A 27508-nucleotide genomic window follows, 5' to 3' on the forward strand; every position below is an offset into this window, starting at 1 on the left:
TGTAAAAAATGTTATTCTGGTCATGATTAAGGATATGATTGATTCTGTTGTGGATGTCACGGATTCCATGACTAACAGACTTCTGTGACTTTTTGGCTTCAGCCCACTGCAGTGGCAAGGCTGGAGCAGTTATCAGCCCCTGTCCAGGAGCAGTAGGAGGACTGGAGCGTGGCCGGCACTCAGCCCTGGGGCTGGAGCAGTAGCCGGGGCCACAGCAGTGCCTGGAGCTGGGTCAGTCTCCACTGTAAGAGCAGGCTGCGGGGCCAGAGCAGCGGCGGGGCTGGAGCAATGGCTGGCAGTTATCCCCCAGTGGGGCTCCCACTGTTAGGCTCACCCCCATGTACATTTTAGTAAAACTCACAGGTCATGGGCTTCTGTGAATTTTGTTTGTTGCCCGCAACCTGTCCTTGACTTTTATTAAAAATACCTGTGACAAAATCTTAATCTTAGTCCTGATTCACTACTACCAAAGCTAATCCTGCATAATCCACAGCTCTGATGGATATGTTGCGTCATGGTTCACCTACAATTGGAATCATGACTATGGTTTAGGACATTTTCATTGACTTCACTGGACTTTAGATCAGCTCTTAGTTGAGCATGCATAAAGTATGGAGAGAACATAAATTGTTTAATTGATTAGATAAACTAAATATATGTTGCTTTCTTGCCTCAGTCAATGAATTTATCTGAAATAGATACTACCTTCTGACTTTGTTCAGCTAGCAGACATAGATGAAAATATTTTTCTCTAATAATAATAATAATTAATAAATTTATTAAATCATGGTCCTTCACTGGTTCATGAAGAATCAACAAGTTAAAGTCCTCAAAATAAGGAATGTCACTTAAAAGATATTTGAATTTGCAACTTAATAGCTAATGCACAATATTTCCTTGCTTATTTAGACTTAAACCCTGATAATTGCCACTGGTCAATTTAGAAAACATTCTGGCAATTCTGATCACCATATTACACAACAGTTTGCCAGCATAGATTGGTTTTGAGGTGTTTGAGACATTTTATGATCCCTACTATGTTTACAGACTATTGATTTACTTTTTGGTGTAGGAAGGTGTGTTTTATAACACAGAAAAAAACTTATTGTAGCAAATATGTTGAAATCTCAGTTGTGTACAATACATCATGCTTAGAAACTAGATTTATTTGTAAATATATTGGTCCAATTAATATCAAGTAGGAAAAATCACATTCAAGAAACAACAATTGCAAAAAAGACACAGTTATGTTATAATCTTGATGATTTTTCATAGTATATTTTTCACACAAATAAGATTTTAGATTTAAATAAGAACCATAAAGCACAGTTACTCAAACTAAATATACACTGCTGTCTTTGCTGCATCAGTAATATGAACTTCTCTTGAGTATGTATGGTCTTCTGGCTTTGTTAACATGTAGTTGCCGTTTCAGGATATAAGGAGTTTTTCTTTTCATTATATCTTGCTTTGAATCCTCTTGATTGAAAACATCCTGCTGAAGTATCTGTAAGACATGAGAAGAGACACTGTGGAATCTCTGTATTTCTTTGGTTTAAAGATAAAGAAAAATATTAATCTCTTATTTTTGTAACTCTATATTCTCTTAATGTACCCAATAGAAAAAGAAAAAAAAAGATACTAGACTTTAGTCATTTCAAGGAATTATCATAGAATCATAGAATATCAAGGTTGGAAGGGACCTCAGGAGGTCATCTAGTTCAACCCCCTGCTCAAAGCAGGACCAATCCCCAATTTTTGCCCTAGATCCCTAATTGGCCCCCTCAAGGATTGAACTTACAACCCTGGGTTTAGCAGGCCAATGCTCAAACCACTGAGCTACAAGCAATACCTATATAAGCTCTAATCAGAGAAAATGAGTAAATTTCAAAATTTTGGGGGTGAAATCCTGGTTCCGTTGAAGTAAATGGGACTGTTGACATTGAGTTGAATAGGGCTAAGATTTCACCCGGGGAGCTTTCATTTAATGTCGATGAAGCTTTCAGAAGTTAAGTTTCTTATATTAACTTCTTTGGTCTAAAATTTAGGCTGGAAATCTCATGAGATTTCCACTACTTGCTAGTTTTAGCCTTCCTAGCAATATTACAGTTTCTTCATTCTATTAGTAGGCAAAATGAGAAATTTTTAAAAACCAGAAATGTACAAATATCAACAAAATGGACGTTGTAAATGTTAGAATGTTCAAAAACAATTGTGCTTTGCGTTTTTCATGAAGGGTCAGGTCACTTCTTAGTTATCTGAAATGATTTAATCCATTCTTATTACTGCACCTTTTAATGATCAAACACAATCCAACTGGCTGACAGACGGTTATTAAATTAAAACTTTTGTAGCACTCCAAACTTAATTGTTTGGGGCATGGCTTAAATTCTCACAGAGTATTTCCCAGAGCTCTGGGGCTTGGGACTTCATTCCTGTGGGAGGCGTCGGGGTTGGGACTTCACACGCTGGGGCTCTCTTGGGATTGAAAATATCTACTGGAGCTCCACTCTGGATGGCTACGGCTGAATTTAAGCCCTGGTTTGGGGCACTAAAATCTACTGATCACTTAGTACAATGGGTCCTGATCTAAAATCCATTGGAATCAATGGAAAGACTCCAAGTGATTTCAATGGGCTTTGGAACAGAGCTTGGATGAATAGGATCACCAGAAGGTGTGTACTGTATTACCCATGGTCAGCAGTGGAACCTTTCTCAAGTTTCCTCAATCCCTTCTTCCCTCATTTTCCTCCCCTTCTCTCTTAAACTTGTCTGATATATCTTAGAACTGCTTTACCTCACATCTAAGCTGCATAGGACCATAATTTCTCTATCTATGGTTTCTATGAGGCTGGTGAGCCTCAATTTCTGCTACATGTACCTGCATCTCCAGGGTAAGAGACACCTCAGTATCACGGTGAAGCGTGCCAGTTCCACCGCATCTACTCTGCAGTGCTAAACGTACTGACGAAAAGGACTCTGAGGTAGTTCTTAGCCCCAAAGATTCTTGCTGTTACAGTTGTGTAAGTGCCATGCAGAGGATTCTGGTGCACAGGCTTGAAAACACACTGCTGTGGTCCACCAGTTCCAATGGGCTGAATTCTTAGCCGTGCTGAGCATGAACTTGGTGCAGCTGAGGAGAGTGTGCATACTGGAGAGACAGCAAGAGAGCAAAATGGCTCGAAACCACCTTTTCTGCACGCTGCCCCTAAGCACCAAAAGATCCCCTAAAGTAGCATAGAGCAATGCTTGGGGGAAACACTCTGCTTCATGATATTCCCCAGGGCAACCATGGTGGCTTTGTATACACTCTGTACTGACATAAGTAGTGCAAATGGGCAACTACAAAGTGGGCCCAATGATCCTATGCACACACATAAGGCCATCTCCTGCTTTGTCACACCAATGTAAATCCAAACTAACTCTACTGCTGTTGAACAGAGCTTAATTTTCTGTTCTACCAAGAAGCTCATCTTCATATCTCTACTTAGCTTTTTGGGGAATGGCTACGAAGTGTGGAGAAATGATATAGTTAATGTTTTACATTGTTATAGCCCAAAGCACCCTGTAGCTCTTCAGAAATGATATATGTACAAGACTGTTTAAAGGAAACCACTTGGAGATGGAGAGCACCAGAGAGATGGATAACCAGTGCCCAACAATGCAGGAAGGGGATATTTTGGCCAAATATACTGAGGCTCTGAAGAGTCCATACAGAGCAGGCAAGACCTAGGTTTTTAAGTCTCTCTTGAAATATAAATACAGCATCAGAGTCTTTCCAGTGACATGCATTAGTGATGTGTTGCTTACCTCCCAGTGCTGAAAGGCTCTGCTGTGGCAGACTTTTTGGAGCTGGTATATTGTCAGCATCGCTTCCAAGCTGGAGCCATCTAGAGCAGCAGGAAACTGTCCTCTCGGAAGGAGGTCATCTTCCTCAGACTCCGCTATTTCCTCTGGTTGGTTGTTTATGTTGTTTATAAGACTGCACACATTTAGCAGGGTCATCTTCCAGTATGGAAGTTTTTCTCTGTTAAGCTGAAAGATACAAAACATATGCTACGTGAAATACTGTCTTCTCTTTAGCAAGAGTTGTGTGATACTGTAAAGCATTTCAATGGGGACAATATATTTTGCTTAGTGTGTTTTGGGGTTTTGTTTGTTTTTGTCTAGCCAAAATTAAGGCAACAATTGTAATGTGTGGTAATTAGGACAACTCATTTATTAAACATACAGGGTCTGATCTTCCCTATGAATGTGAAAGGAAACTGCCATTAGCTCAGAATGGTAGTATTTCACACCACTCTGCACAGGTATAAATGATTTTACATTGTTCCAGGAAGTGGAGAATCAGGCTTGTTGGTTGAAGTCCTGGTGCAGGGAGCTCAGCCTCACTAATAAGCATGTGAATCAGAATCCATCCTTGTCGACAAGAGGATCCTCCTCCCCAAACTGTAGACCAGTAAGGGGTACCTCTCTGCTCCATGGCTAGTCTTGCAGGGACTGTGCTCTCTCAGACACAGGTGTGTGATGCAGCGGACACCTGCAGTTCATAAACCCTCAGGCCTCGCCTGCTGTGGCCCCTTTAACAATGTTGTGTAGGGAGCTGTCATGGAGTAGCAATCTGCAAAGCATAGTGGATCACAGAGTACCAAAATGAAATTACAGATTAAGCTGATGTAAAAATACAAAAAATATTATTAAACAAATAAAGATGAGCTACTCAATATCTGGTTCTTTATGGGTAGTGGGGTGAGTTTATGAAAAAAATGAAGAAATGAAAGGAATGAAGAAATGGAGGATCCAAAGTATTCTTGCAATAGGTTACATGTTATTTGCCTAAACACCTGACACTCATGCAGCTAACAGGTGTTGATCCTATTCAGAAAGGGTTGAGTGAGTTCTGCTGACTCACTGAGGCAGATGACTTAACTGACCTTTATATACAGGAAGGTGAGAGTGGCTATCATGTGAGCGAGGAACTAGAGTGTGGGTTGAACAATCCTAGACAGAATCCTAAAACCTGCCAGGCCTAAGGAGGAGATTTGAGCTGACTTTTATATCTTCTTGTTGATAAATACAAACTACAGGTGGGAGGCCACTTTGAAATTTTTATAGTGTATGGAATTTATTTGTAGGAAAAGTTGGAAAAGATGACTGCCCGCTTTATTCTGCAATCTGAACCTATTCCCATACAACTCCATTACATTACAAAACTGAGACGTAAAAGATTAATGCTATCGGGCCATCTATACATATCCGTGCCTCTTATTACCATTATTAAACGATGTAGACCCCTTATGAAAAGGGAAAATGCTAAATTCTGTGGTACATATATTCAGAGATAAATATCCAAAGTCAGCAGAGAGACAAGTCATGTGGGAGCAGATATCCAACAGGGGCTGGTGGTAGGGGAAGGTATTGGCAGGCAAACAAAGGTGGGTAGCAGTAGGGAGGCAGGTACGTGGCGCAGAATGGAGGGATCCAGCAGAAAGGAGGAGAGTTCAAGATGATTGGATTTATGGAAAGTGTTGGAGATCAGGAAATTTAGAAGGAAGTAGAGTCTGTTGTAGTGGGTAGAAAGAAGAATCCACACTGGGGGGGGAAAAGAATGGAGGCTTGTCATGGGAGAGGGAGAGATGTGGATCTGAAGATATCTATGGTGTTATATGCTTATCTTTAGTTTCTCAGTGCAATTTGTTGAATAAGAGTCACTAATAGATATTGGAGCATTTTGCTGTAAGAGTGGGTGAACTGCATCAAGAGTTCAGTGATGTAAGAGCCATCAGGCCCTAAAAGAATGTACTGATATGGGAAGATTTCCTCCTGGTCAAGCTGAATCTCCAGTCAGTAGAGAATCTGTTGCACTTAACTGTCCTGGATGCTCCATTCACTTAAACTATTTTTTTCCATTCAACACCTTCCCTTTATTTTCCTATTAGCTAGAGCTGGGTGGAGAAAGGTAAGTCTGTTTTCATGAAGGATTTTGATATTTGATTTAATTCTAATTCAGAACAAACCCCCAACATTTCAAAATTCTCTGTGAAAAGGAATGGAGCTTTGACTTTTGGGGGCAGTCTCTCTGAGGGGCAGAGCTGTGCCCCTGAAGCCCTCAGATCCCTTGGCTGCTGAGGAGTGGTGAGCTTGGGAGCCAGGACCTCTGAGGTTTCTAGGCTCACAGCTCTCCATCTGCCTACCAGGTGGGCTGCCAAGGATCATGAGCTTGGAATGCCAGTCTGAGGAGGAGCCTCAAGCCCTAGAGCCAGGGTTTCCATGGCTTCCAGGCTCTCAGCTCCTTGCAAGCCTGCCAGCTGAGGCTTCTGTTGGAACTTTACCAACAGCTGTCTGTCCCTATGCAATGTTTCAATTTCAACAAAACACCGTGTATTTTGGAATTTTTCTACCAGCTTTTAATTTTGGTTTGGAAAAACTCAAGTGAGGGTACCACCTCACCTTGGCTTCACTCACTACTTCCCTCCTCCATCATATTTTCCACTCTTTGCCTTCCCCATCTATTTTCCCCTTCTTTAAAATTTTGATTTTCCTCCAGCACAGAAAGTTGTTTCCTTTAAACAGAAACTAGGGACATGAAAATTCCAGGCACAGGGAAAGCATAGGCTGAGCAGTACTTTCTTGCTCACTGAGCTCATCGTTCCCAAATGATCCATGTAGTGCATCAAATCATAGAAAAATAGGGCTGGAAGGGACCTCAGGAGGTAATCTAGTCCAACCCTCCTGTTCTGAGGAAGATTTAAGTACACCTCAACCATTCTAGGTGGATAACTGCCTAATCTGTTCTTTAAAACCTCCAATGATGGGGATTCCACAACCTTACTTGATAAATTATTCCAGTACTTAACTATCCTTAGTTAGTTTTTTTTCCCTAATCGCGAACCTAAATCTTCCTTGTTGCAAATTAATGTCAGGCTTACAAACAAATACACTTTAATTCACTGATAAAATGTATGTTTCCAGGAACATATACAATGTAGCAAAATAATATAGCTGTTTCAACAATACAGACATTCATTTTATTTAGTGATAGCATGGCTGGGGTGGGGGAAGGGTATGTACTCCATGTAATTTTCAGTCCACTAGAGAATCCCATAACCTTGTGGTTCTTTGAGTCATCTTTCTAATAAAGATAACTATGCTATGTTGAATTTGTGTGATATTCATTGTTAGCCATATTTCTGTTTGTGTGTGTTTGTTATGGGGCGAGAGGGAGAGAAATGGCACAAAGACAGGCCAAGGGAGCAATAGAAATTTGACTCAAAGTCAGCATTTTTTTAAGAAATTCCCTTTGGACCATAGTCTTCCCTCAGATACAGGTGTGTTATTAAGTGGGCATAATTTAGACATTGGTTAGACAAGCCTTGCTTTCTCAGCAGTGTTGGGTTCACTGTTCAGAAATGTGTATTTTGTTTTGTAGGTGAAATGGAAACACATCCTAAATCCTGTTCAGCAGCTTGAAATTTTGTGTTTTATTTTGTTTACTTAGGGCTTATCTGGTCTTCCACCCAGGTGATATAATTAGAGTTCTGAATTATTTGGAAGGATGCGACAGGTTCATAACAAAATTAACCTCTTCATGGAATGTCTGACTTAATTAGCAGGAGGTGGATTTAAAAAGTAAATAAAGTGCCCATTTCAATTTCAAAACTCTCTTTGGTTTACTTTAAATTTTTTGTGGCATAAAAGTAGTACTGATTTTTTTCACACAAAAGATGAAGCTTTCCATGTATGCTTTCCCGCATGTTCAATGCTTTTGCACTAAGAATGATGTTTTCAGTATGTGGATGAAAATTCTGTGGCTTCCTGTGTAAAGCTGCAGTATCCCTTGGGTCTAAAGTTGTTACTCTATCCCAGCTTTAGACAGTTTAGAGAACATTTTTTGAAGACATGGGTGGCATATTCAAATAGCACCTCCCAACTGAGTCAAGTTTAGTATAATAAATGAATAAATGGACACAAATCAGTCGTCAAGAATTATAATGTTCAAAAACCAGTCGGAGAACACTTCAGTCTCTGTGGTCAATCTCTTCCCCTGGTGGGGGGGAAGGAGAAAAGGGAGGGGGAGGCCTGAGGCCCCACCCAGCCCTCCCATGGGCGGATTGCGTAGGGCACCCAAATGGCTAGGGACAGCCCTGAATGAGTGGCATATTTTCTGCACAGTTCTAGACTGTTAGTCACACAGGTGACTACAAATGCTCAAGCTATGGTTTGGAAACCAGCCATGAAGGAGATCAAAGCACCAAAGTCTCAAAGGATAGAGCTAATATACTGAAGGTTAGTTCAAAAAAGAGTCTGGGAGTAATTTGATAAAACAATGGAGGTTGTTTGTAGTATGAATCTGACTTTGAGATTTATTGATGCTGAAGAATTCATGCAGGGAATTTGATATATATTTTTGCATTGATGAAGCTTCTTATGAAATGGAATATTGAAAGTTGTTGGGCTCAGAAATATAATTGGCCTTTTCTCTTTCCTTTTATGTATTTCTGAAAGTTTATGTTCCAGTTGTTAATAGAGCTGGCCAACACTGGCAGTTTCTGGTTCATGATAATTTTTTTTTAAAAAAATCGGATCCAAAATGAAAACAGATTTTTAGAAACTTCCCACAAACCAGAAAATTAAAAAAAAAATCATATTAATATTTAATTTGCATGGTGTTTCCGAGATGAAGTTTGCTCCCCCAGGCCTTGGCAGCGGCTAATTGAAATGGACATTCTTGTTAGTTTCACAGCTGCTATTCAGGTGGAAGCCATGAAACTGTCAAGAATGTCTGTTTTAGTTAGCAACTGCCAGGGCTCCCAGGGTCTGCAGTTCTGAGGCTGACCCACAATACAGACTGCCCCACCACAGGGAACTCAGAGCTTCCAAACTCCTGGGCCTGCCCACTCACAAGTTGGATAGCACAGGGATCCTGCTGGTTTGGGAGTGTGGAAGCCCTGAGGTGCTGGACCCAGGAAAGTCTGCATAGTAGGGCTTCTGTGGACCCTGGAAGCCTGTCCCAGGACTTCTGGGCACTGCAGCAGGGAACCTGAAAGTCTTGAGAGCCCCCAGCTTTTCCAGGTTCCCTCCAGAAGAGCCAGGAGCCTAGAGATGGATCTCCTAGGGCTGCCAGGTTCCCTCCAGTGGAACCAGGAGCCTAGAGATGGCTATCTTAGGGCTGCCAGGTTCCCTGCGGTGGAGTAGGGAGCCTAGCCTGGATTAGAGCCTAGCCTGGGTTAGAACCAGTGTTCCCAGGGCATTCAGACTCCTAGCTCCACATCAGGGAGCCTGACAGCCTGGGCATGGTGTGGCTGTCTTTTGACAGAAACTTGCCTGACAGAGAGGGTTTCATCGGAACCCTGCCTGGGATGCTACAAATTTGTCAAACACAAACTTCTTTTGCAGCACCTTTCAGGTTCAACAAATCAGCATTTTTCCAACAAAACTCTGTTACATCACAAAATTTCCAACCCGTTTGAATTGTTTACCTAAAAGGAAACTAGGGTAGCCTTTCTTGTGTCTGGAACCACTTTGAGTATGGAGGTCTAAAGAGGACTCTGAGTTCCACTGAATGGATTTGTTACACATCAACTGGTTTATCTCTGATTTTGGTTAAATACCACCTCTGGAGGCCCTATGGATGTAGTAATAACTTATATTGCACTGTGTGCATAGTATTAGCTGATGGAACATGGATAAATCTTGAATGTTACAAATTTTATAAAAATTCATTTCAGCTCTTGATTCCTATATCTTCTAACTCATCCACAGCTAAACAGATTTTTTTTAAAATAGAACATCAAAATAATGAATAAATTTAAGTTCAGATGATTTTGTGCCAGAGATAGCTAAAACAGTGAGGAAACTGGTTACAGAATTCTGGAGGTATACTACAATGCTTGCAAGTCAACTAATATTTGGTGATTGCTACTCTGCAATGAGCTTTGTTTCATGACAGAGTACTTTCTTCCTCCAGGTAGTATGATTTTACCACTTAGATTTTCCTCCTTTTTCCATAGTGGAGGATGAAATAGTTAAGCATATTCTGCAAATGGATATTCTTGTGAATTCAATGGAATATCAGGGCATGCCTGTTATATCAGCAGTGCAAGACATGTCAGGTCTGTAGGAAATATTTATCAATTCAGGTTCTCATTTGCCAGCTTCAGTGTAGTATTTGAGTGCCTCCCAGATATTTAAAAATAGAAATAACAATCTTCCTTTCTCTTTTGCTAAGCAGACAGGCTGAATTTTGAATCAACTGGAGCTTTTCCAAGGTGCATTGCTGTCCTTGCAAATATGAGTTGCAGTTACCTGGGTTGGAGGTCATGAATCCATGGATAACTGTGGCCAGGGCTGTGTCTGGTAGGAGGGAGCTATGTCTTCTGGCCAGACACAGATGGGATAGATGGTAGTGAGCAGATTTTACAACTACAAATGCTGGGTATTGCTTATGTATCATACTATAGCAATGAGGTGTTGAAAAGGACCAAGGTTGCTGACAAGTTTAATAGTCTGAGAGCAGGTGCCTCAATAGTGGGGATTATTATAGAGGAGGCATGTTCTTCAAAGAGACTCCACTTCACCTCAGTCTTGTTTGGGTTCTACTTTACCAGATTATTCTTCATCCAGGTGCCAGTTTTAGCAAGGCACTGAGAAAGCTGTGAGTCAGTGCTGTTTATTCTATGTAAAGCAGATGAAGACCAAGATTACATCTGCATACTGATGACACTTCAGGCTGTGTTGTCTTCCTAGATCTCCAGCAGGCTGAGTAAATGTTTAGTAAAACTGGAGAGAAACATGGGTCTTGTGGGATTCCATAGGTGAGAACTCTGGAAATGGAGAAACTGTTGTAGAGAAAAGACCTAAACCATTTCAGGGAACTTCCATTTGCCCCAGGAACTTCTGTATCCCCTCATGAATGTGACACACGTATTTGGTGATCAACAGAATCAAATGTTGCAGACAGGTCCAGCAGGAGGAGTTATGAGTATGGATGTGGTTCCCTTTTTTATGACCAGGAAGAGGCCATCTACCAGTTGCCATACTCTGGCTTGAAGCTTGACTAAGAGAGATCCAACCCCCAGATGGTATTGAAGACTGGCTTTTGCTTGCTTAGAAAAGGGAGGAATAGACCCTGGGCAGTAGTTTGTGAAGTCAGTAGTATATAGTGCAGACTATTGCATGTTCTATGATGGGCTGTAGATTCCCCTAATCAAAGAAAAGTCCTTTATTCTCTTACTACCCAGGAAGGCTAGGGCTTAGAATCACAGATAATTAGAGGTATATTCAGTTTATTTAGAGGTAAATCAGTTTAAATAATTTGAGCACTAGGACATACTACACTGTCAGAATGCCCTTGTTGAAAATATGTTATGGATGTACCAGGAATGCCAGGCACTGTTAATGTGGTTGATAAACTACTTTGCTACACTTGTACATCCAGACTTTCCAAAACAGGTTAGGTTTTTTCTCCTAGATGTGACGGCTAACAAGATGATTCGAGTTTGTTTGGTTAGACTGGCAACTCCACATCACAGATGATTAGTGAGAAATAACAGTACTTATTCTCTGTTGAAATTAGATATGAGATGGCAGACAACAGCTTCAGTTCAGGAAAGTCTAGTCAACTACTACATCTTCCATCCCAAAATGTGCCTCACATTCTTTTACACACTTAAAATAGTCACTAGAAATGAGGTTTTGATCTGATGAAGGCTGCAAACTCACACAAAGTGCATAATAAAGGAATTTACTAGCCCTCTAATTGGTGGAGTCGTGAAGACTCCCTTGCTGGAGTGGTGTTATCTCATGCAAACTACAAATAACATTTGTGGGGCTTCACTATACTGTACTTGGATGTCAAGAGTACATGCACAGTATGCCAAGGAGCCTGAGATTCACAATTACGCCACCACAAGTTAAGTCAGGGATGTTCCTCTCACAAGTCCACTTGTTAAGATGGGTATAGTTATTATTAGGTCACTTGAACTGTGTTTATGAGTTATGCAGCCTTCTGGACAGAGGGAGGCCTAAAAAGCAAGTAGCGTCACCCAACTCTACACATAACAAAAATCAGATATGATTCAATTTGGCATATTCTTAATTAGCCATTACACAACTGTTTTAGTGTTTGTTGTGTGTCAGAGCTGGGGAAGAGCGACAAGTGGTGAAATCTTGGCTCTGTTGACATTAATACCAAAACCCCCACTGACTTCATTGGAGCTAGGACTTCACCAAGGGTGTATTAGTCCTTTGGGATTCAGAGGAAGAATCCTTCTGACAGAATCCCACTCCCAAACTGGTCCCAGAAAAAGCATCCCCACTAATATTTTTCCCCACTTGACCAGCTGGAGTCAAGAAGCAGTTTGTATGATATCTGGGCCTTGTTACCTTGCTAATTGGGAATACAGAAACATAGGAATTACCATACTGGATCAAACTGGATATCCATCTAGCTCAGTGTCCTGTTTCCATTGGCACCTGATGTCAGCTGGTATCAGAAAGGGAGGGGGTGAGAAACCCTGAGGTGAGCAAATATGGAATAACCAGCGCACAGGGGAATTTTCCATTAAAATGCAAAATGTTTTGACCACTCTTGTGAGAAGGGCTAAAACATCCCATTTTAAATCCATACTATTTTAAATAAATACATCATTTATCAGGGAAGAATGAAACATGCATATATTTCCCACTTCATTAAAGTTTTTGGCTGCTGCCTGTCAAATGTGTATGTTCTGTTTTTGATACTTCACCTACGTGAAGCTGATATCATTGAACCCGGCGTATTTGGAAAATAAATCTACGGATAATTCTTTGGCCACTCAGGAAGGAAACTATTTACTGGATATTTTTGTGACTATTTTTCTGATGTTCCGATGCAATCACTAAAACTACTATATTATTCCTAAACGAAAATCAACATCTGTGGGTAACAGTTTTTGTCTTCTGAAAATATCAGTTTTACACATATGTAGAAAAAGTACAATAGCACCTCATTTAGGCATTAATTCAAGATCAATTTAGACATAATCCTATTGGAAACACATTTTCCTCTGGTAAATTTACATGAAACACAACCTGAATAATTTAATGAAAGTACCAGCATTACACGTGAGAGACACTTTAATTTTTCTGTGTCACATCAACACCTTTAAAATTCCTTTGAACTAGAAGAAAATTTTGCACCAAAGTAATGCCTTGCACTGAACTTTTATGTCTAGACTGTCAGTTATTACTTTGTGCAAAGACTTCCATGCTTGTAATGAGAATTCATGTGCTCCCTACAAGTCAGCTAAAGGGTAAAAAGAAAAAAAAGAATTACCTTTGATGTATACATATTGGTCAATAAATCTGCTTCTAACGCTTTCATTTCCTCTTCTGAATCTGGGAATAAATCAGAACCACATGTGTACTATTTCATCACAAATCAGAGTCATTTTATTTCAGAATATAGGATTTAGGTATATCCCATAAAGAGCTCTTAAACTTAAATAATGGATAATGGGCTAATGGAGAATCTTCATCTCTTAAAATATGATCCAGAAAGACTGACTACAAGGGTCTTTTAGTATAAGTACAGCTAGGTTAATGATGCATCTTATAAACAGTCACTCACCATCATTCTAGGGCCTGATCCAAAGTCACTGAATTCAATGGAAAGATGCACATTGACTTCAGTGGGCTCTGAATCAGGCTCATAATCTATAGCCATTTTAGTACAACAAAAATGCTACCCAATCTCCTCATCCAATGTCAATATGATGTTTTTTATCATCTGAACAACCTTGTCGGTCATCTTTGCAAACTTTTAGACGCTGATTTAGTAGGTCTTTATCTTAAAAGGGACACTTCTTCACAATAAAGACAAAGTTTTAAGTAAAGTTTTTAAAGAATATGCATTAATAGTAGTTATATTTACTCGGCAAGACTCTCATTTTAGTCATACCAATATAAATTCTGCTGACACTAGTGATTTCAGACAGATCAGAATTTAGCCTATCGACTTTTAACTCTGTGTATGTGTGTGTGTGTCTGTCTGTCTGTCTGCCTGTGAGATTTAGTGTAGTGGAATCATTTCTTTCTACTAATTTAGTTGACCCTACATAGGGCAATATATGAGCAAGTCTTATGACTTATCTGAGGGGGAAACGTTATTTTAGAAGGATGAAGCACAATCAGAAAGAATTCTATTCTGTGCACTGAATTGTGTGACAGAGATCTACTACTTTGCAAACATAGCAATTGTAACTCCAAGATTATGGTAAATGTTTGGAGATCATTAAATACCTCTGTTGAAAAAAATCTTAATTTAATTGTTTTGTAGCTTCCTAAAAGCAACAGTAATTCAAAGCCAATCCATAAATTTATTTACTTAGACATAAAAAAAATAATTAAAAACATACTTATCTGAGGCTCGAGGCGCCCTAACAAACATAACAATATATTGTAAATATCAGCTGCATTAACATGAACAGTGTTTTTGTTGTTATTTGTGTGTTCTATAGTGTGGAGTCTGTTGGCCATTTCCATCCAGGCTTGAGATCTACTGATGAAAAGTGATATAGAAGAATTTTTTAAAAAATTTCATTTATTTATTTATTTATTTATTTAATTGCTACTGCTACCTTGGCAGTCACAGGAATATAGGAGATAAGACTAGGAGGGGGCCTCATGGATAATCCAATCCAATCCTGTCCCAGGCTACCGCAGGCAACCCCAGGATATATTCCCGTACCTAAAATAATCAAACTTCATTTTAAAACTAGTTAGGCTGTTTGTCCGCACTACTCTCATTAGGAGACTGTTCCAGACCCTTACTCCTCTAGTTAGAAACCTTCTTTTACCCATTATTCTTGTGACACCATTGTCCTTTAGCTTAAATAGCTCTTCTCCCTTCCTGGTATTTTCACCCCAATGTATTTATAGAGAGTAATCATATCCCAGCGTTTGTTTTGCTACGCTAAACAAGATAAACTTTTTTAGCCTCCTCTTGAAAGATAGGTTCTTCATTCTCCCTGATAACAGTAGTAGCCCTTCTCTGCACCAGTCATCAACACAATATTTTAGTACCTACCAAAAGTCCTGTTGCTAGGACTCTGCCCTAGTTTACTCTACAAAATACAGACTTAAAATGGAGCATAGAGAATGGCCAAGATAGGTGGAATGCTGCATAGAATACGCAGGTGATAAGAAATGTTTTGAATGAAGAGATCAAGGGAGCTTGGTGTACATTATTTGGGAGCCTATTCCAGGTGAAAAGGGTGGCAAGGAGAGAAGCATGGATTCAAGAGCCAGTGAAAAAAGACAATGGGAGGAGGCAAAAGAGGGATGGGCAGACAGCACAGGGAGTGGGAAGCGGTGCAGGAGGAGTTCAGGGCAAGGATGCAATAATAACAGAGTTATGGAGAGCTCTGAATACAAAGTTTGTTTGTATCACACAATATTGTTTAAGGGGAAATGTACACACCTTATTCTCCTCTGGCTGGTTCATACCTTAACTGGATGAAATTCTGCACTTTGTTCATATATTTAAATTTTACAAGCTACATTTTCCTCTCAGGACAAACCATATTTTCAAAAGAGAAATAAAATATATGTTCTGTGTCTTAGCTGAAACCAGTGCAATGCTTTCCACATTGAGCTAATCTATCTGTCCCAGGTCCACATTTTCATATTTTTAAGCAAAATATAGCATTTGAATTTTGGTATGTCCTGCTTTCTTTATTAGTGACCCAATCCAATGTCTATTGAAATAAATGGGAGACTTTCCATTGACTTCACTGGGCATTGGGTCAGGTGCTGCTGCAGCTTCTAGGATCTCATCCTGCATCACTGATGCTAACAGTCACTTTTTTTTTTTTTTTGGTTATGCTTTTTAAGATCTATGGCTGAAAAGTGCTACATAAAACCCAAGAATTGTCATTATTCTCACTGCTTTGCTATTCTGTGAAACAGAGGAACTGATCCTGCTGCAAACAAGTTCACAGCAAAATTCCTTTCTCTTTAAACACGAGCAGGATCAGATTCAAAGATCTATTGTGTGTCAGGTTTTGCTTACACTTCTCACACTGTCAAATGCTAATACCTAGTTTACTAGTTATTCTCTTCAAAACAGTTTTGTTAGTATTCCTTTCAGAGCTTGTTTGGGAATAACAGTTTATCATCTAGAACAATGCTAATGTGCTACCGATATAAAAGTTTACAGGTGAAAAATTATAATCTAACGGATATAGGCCGGTGCTCCTGAATACACTGTGCAATAGAATTCTGAAAGTTGAAATGTGAGGGTTATAATTTCTCTGTGTATTTTTTTTTTTACTTTACTAGCATTTCATAGAATCATAGGAATGTAGGGCCTCAAGGTCATCTAATCTATTCCCCCCTCCATGCTGAAGCAGGCAGGTGAGTACACCTAGACCCACCCTGACACCGTGAATATAGTATCATAAATCATGTTAATAAAGTATTAAGCTATTTTGTAATTTAGCAAGTCTGTATTTTGAAATCTACTGTGCTGTATGTGCATGTGTGTGTGACTGTGTGTCTATAAAAGCCATTACATTTTTGTGTATAAACTTAGCTATGTCGTTTTTCCAAAGGAAACTATAAACTAAGCAAGTGTTACAGATCATGTTATCCTCTGGCTATTTAAAGCAATTACACTTGGAGTAGAAAGTCACTTGAGTTTATCCTCCTATGGTGTGATTTGGTTTTGCTTTGCTGTGAATCTGCAGTTTTCTTTCCCCTTCAGATAATTTGGTAATTATTCTTTTAACACTGCAGCTTCAGTTTTTGTATCTGCATCACTGATGAATATGATATATGTATTTTAAGTACACATAGAGACATTTTGGTTAAGATTTGTCAAGGCTTCATATGAGCTGTAGGAAAGACCTTGCCTAGGATATTTGAGAGGATAACACAGCATTCCATCCATCACAAATACTTGCAACATTTGTTCACCGATGAAGTGAACTGTAGCTCACAAAAGCTTATGCTCAAATAAATTGGTTAGTCTCTAAGGTGCCACAAGTACTCCTTTTCTATTTGTTACAAAGTGAATGATCACATCCCCTTATGTTTCTCAAGGGCTAGTCTATAAGTTTTTTTAAAAAAATATAATCTTGATGCTGCCTGAAAGAGCAGGTGAATGTGAAGGGAGGAACTCATGGGAATGACAGAAAAACTGTCACTCAGCACTTATTATCAGGGATGGCTGGTGTGTGAGTGTGTGTGTGAGTACACACATATAAACCTTAGTCTAGAGTTAACTCACTTTGTTTCTTTTGATCTCATCGGAGGGGCTAGTACACATCTTAGCTCTCATCATCTGAAAATGACTAGACAGGTGTAAAACCTTTTTAAAAAAAAAAAAAATTCCACTCCTCCTGGGCTTAAATGCCCATCAGAAGAGGAACAATCTGATTACTAACCACAGAGACAAGTTTGGGGACAGGAGCAGAGAGCCCCCCCCCCCCCCACACACACACACACCAATTCACAGTTTAGGAAGGAATCCCAGAGAAATTGCAAAGCGGAGCTTACCTGAACACAGACTCCAGGAGGTGAAAGCCAGCAGGATCATGCACACCAGTTGAATTCTCATGCTTGCTATCCTCAGCCCTCTAGAAAGTAAAGTCCATAAATACTAAGAAGAAGAGATGAGAGAGACAGACACAGACAGAAAGAGAGAGAAAGTACGGCTGCTTCTTTCCCTCACTGCCTTGAGCGGACTTGTGAGTGTCTGAACCATAAGGGGAGCCCTGGACCATTCCCTAAGTATATAAGCAGTGGGGTGATGTCACAAAAGTAGAGTGATTGTCTCTTAATGAATTACCCTCCCTTCTCCTCCTCCGCCTCAGCCCCCGCCCCCAGCTACTCAGTTCTGGGTGAAACTTGACGCGATTCACTAATTGCGCTGCGCGGCTCCACACTCCTTGACGCACACAGAGATCGGTTCAGAAACGTTCCTACATACAGAGCAACCCGGTGCTCGGCTCACCTGTTCTCTGTCATACACACAGCAACCCGAGAGATAGGGCAGTTCTTAGTTCTCTATGGGGAATAAAGGGGGGGGGGGGTGCATTAAAAAGGAGTGATCACCTGGCAATGAGATGCACTGTACAAGATGCAAGAAAGATGCTCTGGGAAAGGGAGCTATATTAAAAGGGCGAACATCTTACCCCAGTATCCCACTGAGGTCACCCCATCATCATTGTACATACTTCCCCTCTGTAGATGTGTTGCCGAATTCTACTAACTGCCCGACAAACAATGCGAGGGAATAAAATGTATATTGATTTATATGGAACCGATGTTTTGTGCCATCGAAGGCGGTGGTGGTTGTTTTTTTAAGTATATTTTCCATAGATTTTTTTTTAATTTAGGATACACTAATAGCTAGACTTTAGGCTACTTCGTTTGTCCTAAATTATATAGTATACATATAGAATGTAGGAAAGTTTAAGTGTGCTATAGGGGGCAATGAAAACTAGCCCCATGATATCGAAATTACATTTGCACCAGTGTTGTACAATATTGATAGGGATTTCCCCCCAATCCCACCCTCGAGGACATGAGAACAGATTGTAGGTGGGTAAAAACTGCCGGTAAATACATTTTAAAAAACCCCGACGCACAGAAAGTACAAATGTAGGCGGGTCAAGGTTCAAGTGATATATATTGTGTGGCTGCTTTCTTTAAACTGGAGCTGAAGTGTTTCTTTTTGGCTGGTGTAGTTGCTTCCATTAGGGGGCGCAATGGAAGTATGAGAAAAATCACTCTCTCCCTGTTGGTAGTCAAGCTTTAAGAGCCTTGTAGAAAACTCAGAAGTATATTGATCTGAGTTAATAGAAATTCATATTGTATGCAAACTGGATTGGTGAAGTATTTCTCATTTGTGTTTGCAGGCTTTCCCTATAATTTTTATCCTCAGCACCATCACTATAAATGTAAAGAATAATTGAAGCAGTGGAAGGGTGAGAGAGGCTAATATTATTTTAGCATCAGGACTGAGGTGAAATGCTACAGAATCACATTAGCCTGGAGCACATTATTTCTTTACAATGTGACTTTTCTCAAAGACAAATGTTCCATCTGCAGAAGGCAGAGAATACATATATTATAGTGCAGCACATTTTGATCTGTGGGGATTTGTTTAAGGACTGGTACACGTAGTCCACATGCCAGCAACACACTCATTGAATGATTGCATCTCAGACGATGATTGCTTTTGCGCAGCACTGAAGAGGAAATTGTTTCCTTTAAAAGCAAAGGCAATGACACTGATCAATTATATACTCCCCCCCCCCACGTGCTACACACTTTTACATACTGTTGAAATATATTCCATGTAGTTAAAAAGTACACCGTATTTAAAACATCCTGCCACCCAAGGCCGTCTTAGGTCAGACTTCTTCTGTATGAATTCCCATTTTGCACCACTGTAAAGTTTTAGCACTGTTGTCACAAATGTATAAATATGAAGAAACACACCCCGAGTTAGTTCTTGGATTATTGTTGGTACTTTAACGCAAACTTTTGCCTATTATTGAAAGCTTTTTCTTTCCTATAATTCTGGCTTACTAAGTAAGAATATTTTTTTTTTAAATAAAGTTTTCCTATTTTACAGTCAGTGCTATTCATTCATATTATGGTTACAGAGGATCACAAATACCCACTGTATAAAGACCAATCATTAGCTAAGTTTACTCCCTGGATGTGCTATTTTTTTTTTCAGAAAGTTCTGTGAATGGAAATCATATATAGTGTCTCCTCTCTGACATGGGTTTCTCCAACAATATAATTCCCATATTCTTACACAACTGAAATGTACAGTGATGGCGGGGTGGGGGGTCCCCCAGTGAGTCAGTGATTGTCAGTTTTACTGCCACTAAAGGATGTGATCATCTAGTTTTTATCCTGGTTCTCTCTTGATTGTAAATCCCCAGGGAATAATTTAGGGTTCTGTTATGCTGTAACCTTTCTCCGTTCTGCCTCTGGTTCTATCCCACTACTAGCAACTAATCAGGCATGAACACTAAAGTAGTTCAAAATCTCTTTTGCTTCCACGTTCCCCCTTCCATATTCATCTGTATCTTCTAGACATCTCGTTTTCAAATGTACTGGGGTCAGGAACCATTGATCCAGAACCCTGGAGTAGTTTTATTTTGTTCGAAGTGAGATTGAGCCACCTGTTCTTTTCCCATTGGTCCTTTGTTTCCTTTCCTCCAGATTCTTGCTATGTCTGCAGCTTTCCCCTACTGTTACATTAAAATGTTGCATAGTGGGAATAGTAAGCATTCTAATAGCTGAATCTCAAAATCAGTTATTTTCATTCCTATTTCATTTCCTATTTGGAAGTGTTTCTTTCGTTTGCAGAAGAACCTGCCCTGGGAGGCTTTCTAGGAGGTAATTGTTTCTTTTTCTGTAAGGTTCACTTTGTTTGTTGAAGTCCCTTTAAAAAAAAAAAAATCTCTGACCCTCATGACCTAGGAAAAATATGTACAGCCCCTCAAACATGTCAGCCAGGGTGGGGATCCTGTCATATCTTAGTAGCATTCAGACCATCGTCTGCACAGCACTCTCAGGCCCACACACCACCTTCTTTCACAGTGGCAAAAAACAGCTGCAGGTAATCAAACAGTGGTTCTTCCTATTAGATGCAGTCCAATAAAAGAACAAACTAACTAACCTCTATTCACACTGTGTATCTGCTTTGTCTTTTGTATCTGTAAATACAGCTGCAATCAATTCTGTGGATGACACCAAAGATGATGGGGTTAGTAGCTACAGAGAAGAGAAGCAAACTGCTAAATGTCCTGGAGTGAGAATAGCAGAAGCTACAGGTAAATGAGAGGAGAATAAGTATCAAATAATTGGTAAAGACTTCTACCCAGGGAGCAGAAATAATTAGACAGATGCAAAATAAGGGGAGAAATGCACCCAGCTGCATTCATCTCATTAAAGCAGGTTTACTTTCATATTATCTGTTTGACAGTGTCCTATGACATTGTTTTGGAACCATGCTCTGCAGGTGCTACAAGGAAAGTGTGGAATCCTGAATTTCATAGAGGAGTTACCCTTCCCCCCACAGAAGTGGGAGCAAGGCCTCCCCTCAGACTTGGGGGCATTGTGACTTCAATTGAATCACATCTGTGTAACCCTTCTCTGGTTATGGTCCATGGGTCTGAACAGAAGATGATGGCTGTTGCCTTCCCACCAGCCCCTTCCATGCCACTGTTCTGCTCAGCCTCCTGCCCCTCCCCAATTGTGGACCCTGGTCTGCACTGAGAAAGCGCTCCTGGGTCTGGAGGAAGAGAGAATGGTCCCACTGAGGCAGCAGAGCCCCTTTCTGGATAGAAGGGGTGAGATCTCCACAAGGAGGTGTCCTTCACTCAGACATCAAACGAATGTTGTAAAATGTGAGTTCAGAGTGTCAGTAAAGGACAATTAAGTGTTTTCAGGGTTGTTTGGGGTTTTTTTTTGGGGGGGGGGGTAGAGAGGGCGGGGAAGGTTGACACCCTTGATTCACTGGTTGGAAAAATTCACCTATTTTCTTTTGCTTCCATCTCAGAGTTTCCTAGAGAAGTGCCCATTCAGGACTGCATTTCTTCCACACCAATAATTACATATTTTCCAAAATAACCTCAGTGATTTTACCTTTCAGTTGCCTCCAGTATCCATGATACAGCCACTAAAACATGCACTGTTTTTTATTGAAATGTAATTAGATGATATCAGTACCGAATATATGTATATATGTGAGTGGGGGCGGGAGGAGTGGATAATCTCTTTGCCGTATACTATAGTATATACATACATTCCCCACTCCTCCCCAACCGTCATGCTTTGATATTGTTTGGTAAACTGAAACAGTTCCAGAGTGAGAAACTGTTGCTTTAACAGAACACTTAAATTGTTGTTCGACTGAACTGATGAGAATGATTGTCTACAGTTCTTGAGAAGGAGAAATGAAATCTGCCTGAATTCAGTCGAGTGAATTCCACTCTTTCTCATGATATTCAGACATGCATGTAGATATGCCTCAGTTTCCCCTCACATATGATAATTGTAGGTAACATGAGCTGTCTCATATGGCATTGGTTAAATTGTATCACTTCAGGAGGAACTGGAGGGCACACTGTGAAAGTTTTGAATACATTATACTTTGTCTCTCCTTCTACCGTCCTAAGTCTTTCAGATCATTGTGCTGTTATTTTCTTTGTATTTGAGAGACAATTTCACTTCTGCTAGTTATTTAAACATCAGAGAGCTGTGGAAAGATTTTTGAGCTAAAAATACTAAGGAATATTTCATCTGTGCACAATAGAAGTGCAGCATGTCTTTATTGCTGGAAAGAAATGTTTTCAGATCAGTAAGATTATGCTGAGATCTTCAGCTTTGACAGACCAATATGTTCTCAACTAGGGATGGTCTTCCTGTTTCAAGGGCTTCAGTCATGCCCCTTTCTTTATGGTTATCTATATGGAGAGTCCCAAAATTTATGAGAGGGGGCTCCCAAAACTTTTTATTGTAACATGGGGCCACAGGATGGATAAACTTGGGAACCACTAATTTAATTTATTTACACATTTTCCTTTACTTAATTTAATAGCTCTTTTTCATGCCCATTCTTCTTTCTATTCCTTTTCCAACATCAGGCAGAAATACAAGTTTTATTTAAATTCCGGTTGCATAAGGAATGAGCTTGATTTGGACATGTATGGTTCTATCATTTGCAGCGTTGACAATGCTCATGATTTTGTCACGATAATTATTGGTTTCCTTAAAGCCTCAGCTCCTGGTGTCAAGTGGCTAGGTCATGATTTCAGGCTTCATCCTTAAAGAAAAAGTAAGTTTCTAGCCCCCATGCCTGTGGAGAAAGCTCCAAAATGTGACCCCAGTGCACCCTAAAGGCTCAAAAATAGGAGGCAAATAAAAAGAACCCCAAATCTATTCTTTTTACATAATCTCATGATTCTAAAGCCAATCTCATGATTTTTGGTGAGCCGGACTCATTATTTTTGAACATTTGGGGTTGGCACTACTGCATTTGAAAATCACTGTTAAGCCTAATAGCTAGATATGCATCCTACCGTACGCTCAGGAGTTCTTTGAGTATGCAAAGTAAGAATTAACAGAGTTGTGTCGCCATCATTATGTGAACATATCATGACACTCCAAATAGGTTCTATGCCCACCCAGAAACTTCCAAGCCTTTTACCTAAAACCTTTTTACCTAAGAAATGATGTGCACTGCACATCTGTATGGTGAGACGTGCATGCAGAGGCACCAATTTTCTAATGTGCCAGGGGTGCACGCCCCTGGCTCCGGCCCAGGCCCTGGCCCCACTCCACCCCTTCCCCCAAGGCCCCGCCTCTTCCCACCCTCGCTCCTCCTCTTCTGCTACCAGCACCTCCTGCACGCCGTGGAACAGCTGATCATGGCAGGCAAGAGGCGCTGGGAGGGTGGGGGAGGCAATCATTGGTGGGGCAGCCGGTGGGCAGGAGGCACTGGCGGAAGCGGGAGGTGCTGATCATGGAGAGCTGCCGGTGGGTGCTCAGCACCACCATTTTTTCCCCAGCCCTGGCTCACCCACGGATTCAGTGTCTATCCATGAATGAATGTACAGCATTCAAGAAAATCCTTAGGGATTAAAAAGCAACCATTACAGTACAGACAATATGGTAATAAGAAGACATGTCACAACAGCAAATATGAGAAAACAATAATTTGCAACATAGATAACTTAAGTAGAAACCCAATGGACACAGAAATGAAAGCATATTGTTTTGCATAATAATAATAATAATCATATTTTGTATTTACATACAACCTTTCAATGAAAGATTTCAATGTTTTACAAACATCAATTAATCAAGGCCATGTCTACATGAGGAACACTTTACCAGCATAGGAATACCAGTATACTATACTGGCAAAGCACTCCTAGTGTGGACAGAGTTTATATCAGCAAATCTCTTACGTGGATAGTTTATTCCACCCCCATCCACTTGAGTGAAACAAGCTACACTGGTAAAAGAAATTGATTGACCATGGTGGGTGCAGGATCAGACTGCAAGTGAATTGTCAAAAGTAATGTGGCATGTCGGTGGTGAAGTATAGAAGAATAGAGTGAAGGAAGGCTCCTGACTCCCACATTCCCATGTTCTAATCACAATGTAGGCCCAGTCCTGAAAACACTTGCACACATTCTTAATTCTAAACACAGGAGTAGTCCCGTGCATTTAATTAGGACTACTCAAATGCTTAAAATGAAGAGTAGATATATGTGTTTGCAGAACTGGAGCACACTTTAAAATAGGAAATGGCAATATTCAAATAAATAACATTTGTGAGTGTGATGATGTTGTCCAGATAAGCATTGGCTGAATTATTTATTATGAACACTCTATATGAAGAATTCTGGCCTTTCTTCTGTTTGTGAACCATTTGCAAATTGAGCTGGATTTCTCTGAGTGTGTTATTCATATATGCAGTGGTGTAGCCACATTGGTCCCAAGGTATTAGAGCAACAAGGTAGGTGAGGCAATAGCTTTTATTGGACCAACTTCTGTTGGTGAGAGAGAAGAAGAAGAGCTCTGTGTAAGCTTGAAAGCTTGTCTTTCTCACCAACAGAAACTGGTCCAATAAAAGATTACATCACTCACCTTGTCTTTTTGTTATTTATAAGTATTCACTAAATAGCTTCTATGAACAAGTGTTCACACACTATTAACTTTCAGTATTCATGGTAGGTGATTACTCATCTAATTTATATAGCATTTTCTACTCATGACTAGGATAAAAGTTTCTTTTTGTTATTGTTGTATTTTAACACAAAAGAATAACCAATAACTATTAGTCAATAATGAATAGTGCACCTCTGGTAAAAATTTTCAGGCAATACATTATTCTTGCCAAATCTGTGAAGATGATGTGATTTGCAAACATTTTCCTAAATAAACTGGCGGCTGTCCACATGATGTCTAATGATTTGATCAATAATCTGTGCTGCCACTATTTTTTTTTTAGCTGAAAGAGAAAATAACGTTTTCAAATCTTTGCAACCAGTTCTATTTGAATGAATAATACGACCCAATGAATAACAGCAAATTGGATTATATCCAGTCCTATATAGTCCTAATCATTGCAATATCTGAGCTCCTTCCAGTCTTGCACTAAGCGGCATGATTAACATTTGTCTTACTTACTTGTGAAATATTTACATGGTTTTGTCCTATTAGATCAGCTATAGATAAGATGAAAATTGCATAAGATTTTCAATGCATCTTGAGGAAATGGACAATTCTGTCCACAAACTAGAAAAGCTTTGTAAAGTGAACTGCTGAATGAAACAATTAGGGCTGAGTTGTGGCTGTTGATTGCACTAGGAAACTTCTGGAGTAAGATGAGGTCTGAACTGACAATGCATTAAAATTCAGTTTACTGAATGCACCTAAAAGTATGTCAGGCAGAGGCTCATATTTTCATTGTGTTATATTGTAACTGTTCAATTTAAATTGCATAGGGCTCAACTGATTTCAGAGTGGTGAGTTGCCTTCCACTTGATCAGTACCATCTCACAAACAGAATTTCCTTATAAACAGGAAATTAATGCATCATAAAATACATTAAATCCTAAGCCTCATTATAGGCACAAAGCAAGACAATGCTGCATTGAAACAGTTACTATATCTATCTCTCACTTCACTTTACATAAAATTAAAAGAGATTCCTCAACAGGAATCTCCATATGATATAATACCTGGACAGAAATAAATTCACGTGCAGAGTGTATTCCTGCATCCTTTTAATTGAAGCTAATGGGGGTGTTACCTGAGCAAGGAGTGAAGGATCAGGGCCTTAATATACAAGTGAATGACTGTAAATAAATTAGAAAATCTGACCTCCAGTGCAGTGAAACCGACAGTAGTGTTTTGACTCTACCGTTCTAAAAGTTTCAAGGTCAGTTGATAACAGCACAGCCAAGGGCATTTCTGTCTCTCATAATACCTGGCAAGTGGATTTCTCAGATGGAACATCTGGCCTTAGGAAGAGGATAAAGCAAATTATGTAGCACCACATACAACTCAGACACATAAATTAGAGATTGACAAGACTCAATAGGTCATATCTAGTCCATCTTCTTGACAGTGAAGGATTGATCCCTGCAGCATATTTGCTAGTGATTTGTCTAGTCTAGTTAGGCTCTGGTGACTTAGGGCTTGGCTATACTTGAGAGTTACAGCTAATTAAAAGAGCCCCGGGTGCACTAGCTCACTACCCATCCACACTGGCAAGGCACATAGAGCGCTCTGACTCTGCGGCTAGAGCGCTCCTGGTACTCCACCTCGGCGAGTGAAATAACGTTTTGTGCACCCTGGCTGGAGCGCCACGGCGCCAGTGTGCACCTGGTCTGTTAGTGCCCTCTGATCAGCCTCCAGAAGTGTCCCACAATGCCTGTTCTAGCCACTCTGGTCATCACTTTGAACTCTACTGCCCTGCCCTCAGGTGACCAACTGTCAGACCTGCCCTTTAAATTCTCTGGGAATTTTGAAAATCCTCTTCCTGTTTGCTCAGCCAGGCGTGGAGTGCTCTCAGCGAATCTGTCCAGGTGACCATGCCTCCACGCACCAGGCAAGCCCCAGTATGGCGCAGTGTTGAGGTGCTGGACCTCATCAATGTTTGTGGGGAGGAAGCTGTCCAGACCCAGCTGCGCTCCAGCCATAGGAATTACGATACCTTCAGGCAGATATCAAGGGACATGATGGAAAGGGGCCATGACCGGTATGATCTGCAGTGCAGGATTAAAGTGAAGGAGCTGCGGAATGCCTACCACGAAGTCCATGATGCAAACAGCCGCTCCGGTGCTGCCCCTGAGACCTGCTGTTTCTACAAAGAGCTGGATGCAATATTTGGGGGCGACCCCACCTCCACTCTGAGTACCACCATGGACACCTCAGAGCCCGATTCAACAAGACAGGAGGAGGAGTAGGAGCAGCAAAGTGGGAGCGAGGGTGCTGAGGCAGAGGAAGACAGCCTGGAATCCCCAGATGCATGCAGCCAGGAGCTGTTCTCAGACCAGGAGGAAGGTAGCCAGTCGTGGCAGCCGGTGCTTGGGGAAGGACAAACACCAGAGGAGGTTCCCGGTAAGTGGCTTTTATTTTGGGAAGGAAGTTGGGGTGCAGGCTATTGGGGTGAGGAGGGTTAGGGCTGCATGCATGCCTAGATGCAGAATAGGGCATTGGGGTGCTCTCTCACATTGTGGTAATCGGCCTCAGTGATCACTTCAAAGGTCTCATCCAGAACTTGGCCAATGAGCTTGCGCAGGTTTCTCAGGAGAGCCACTGTGGTCCTTGTCCCAGTAAGGCTAACTTCTCTGCGCCACTGTGCCGTGAGGGTGGGGGGGACCATTGCTGCACACAAGCAAGCTGCATATGGGCCAGGGTGGAAGCCACATTGTAGTAGAAGACCCTCCCTTGCTTCCCAGGTCACCCTCAGCAGCGAGAT

General features: G+C 40.6%; 1 protein-coding gene across 1 annotated transcript; it reads right to left on the reverse strand.

Annotated features, from left to right (window-relative positions):
• Nucleotides 1-794: 794 nt before the first annotated feature.
• On the reverse strand, nt 795-17781 carry NTS (neurotensin). The gene is made up of 4 exons (XM_073331192.1): nt 17539-17781; nt 13316-13377; nt 3811-4035; nt 795-1507 (listed from the first exon to the last, which is right to left on the reverse strand). Exons 1-4 carry the CDS (start codon nt 17597-17599, stop codon nt 1367-1369), a joined length of 489 nt encoding a protein of 162 aa, XP_073187293.1. The 5' UTR covers nt 17600-17781; the 3' UTR covers nt 795-1366.
• Between the last annotated feature and the right edge of the window lie 9727 nt (nt 17782-27508).

This window comes from Lepidochelys kempii, chromosome 1, assembly GCF_965140265.1.
Source record: "Lepidochelys kempii isolate rLepKem1 chromosome 1, rLepKem1.hap2, whole genome shotgun sequence".
Classification (NCBI taxonomy): domain Eukaryota; kingdom Metazoa; phylum Chordata; order Testudines; family Cheloniidae; genus Lepidochelys; species Lepidochelys kempii.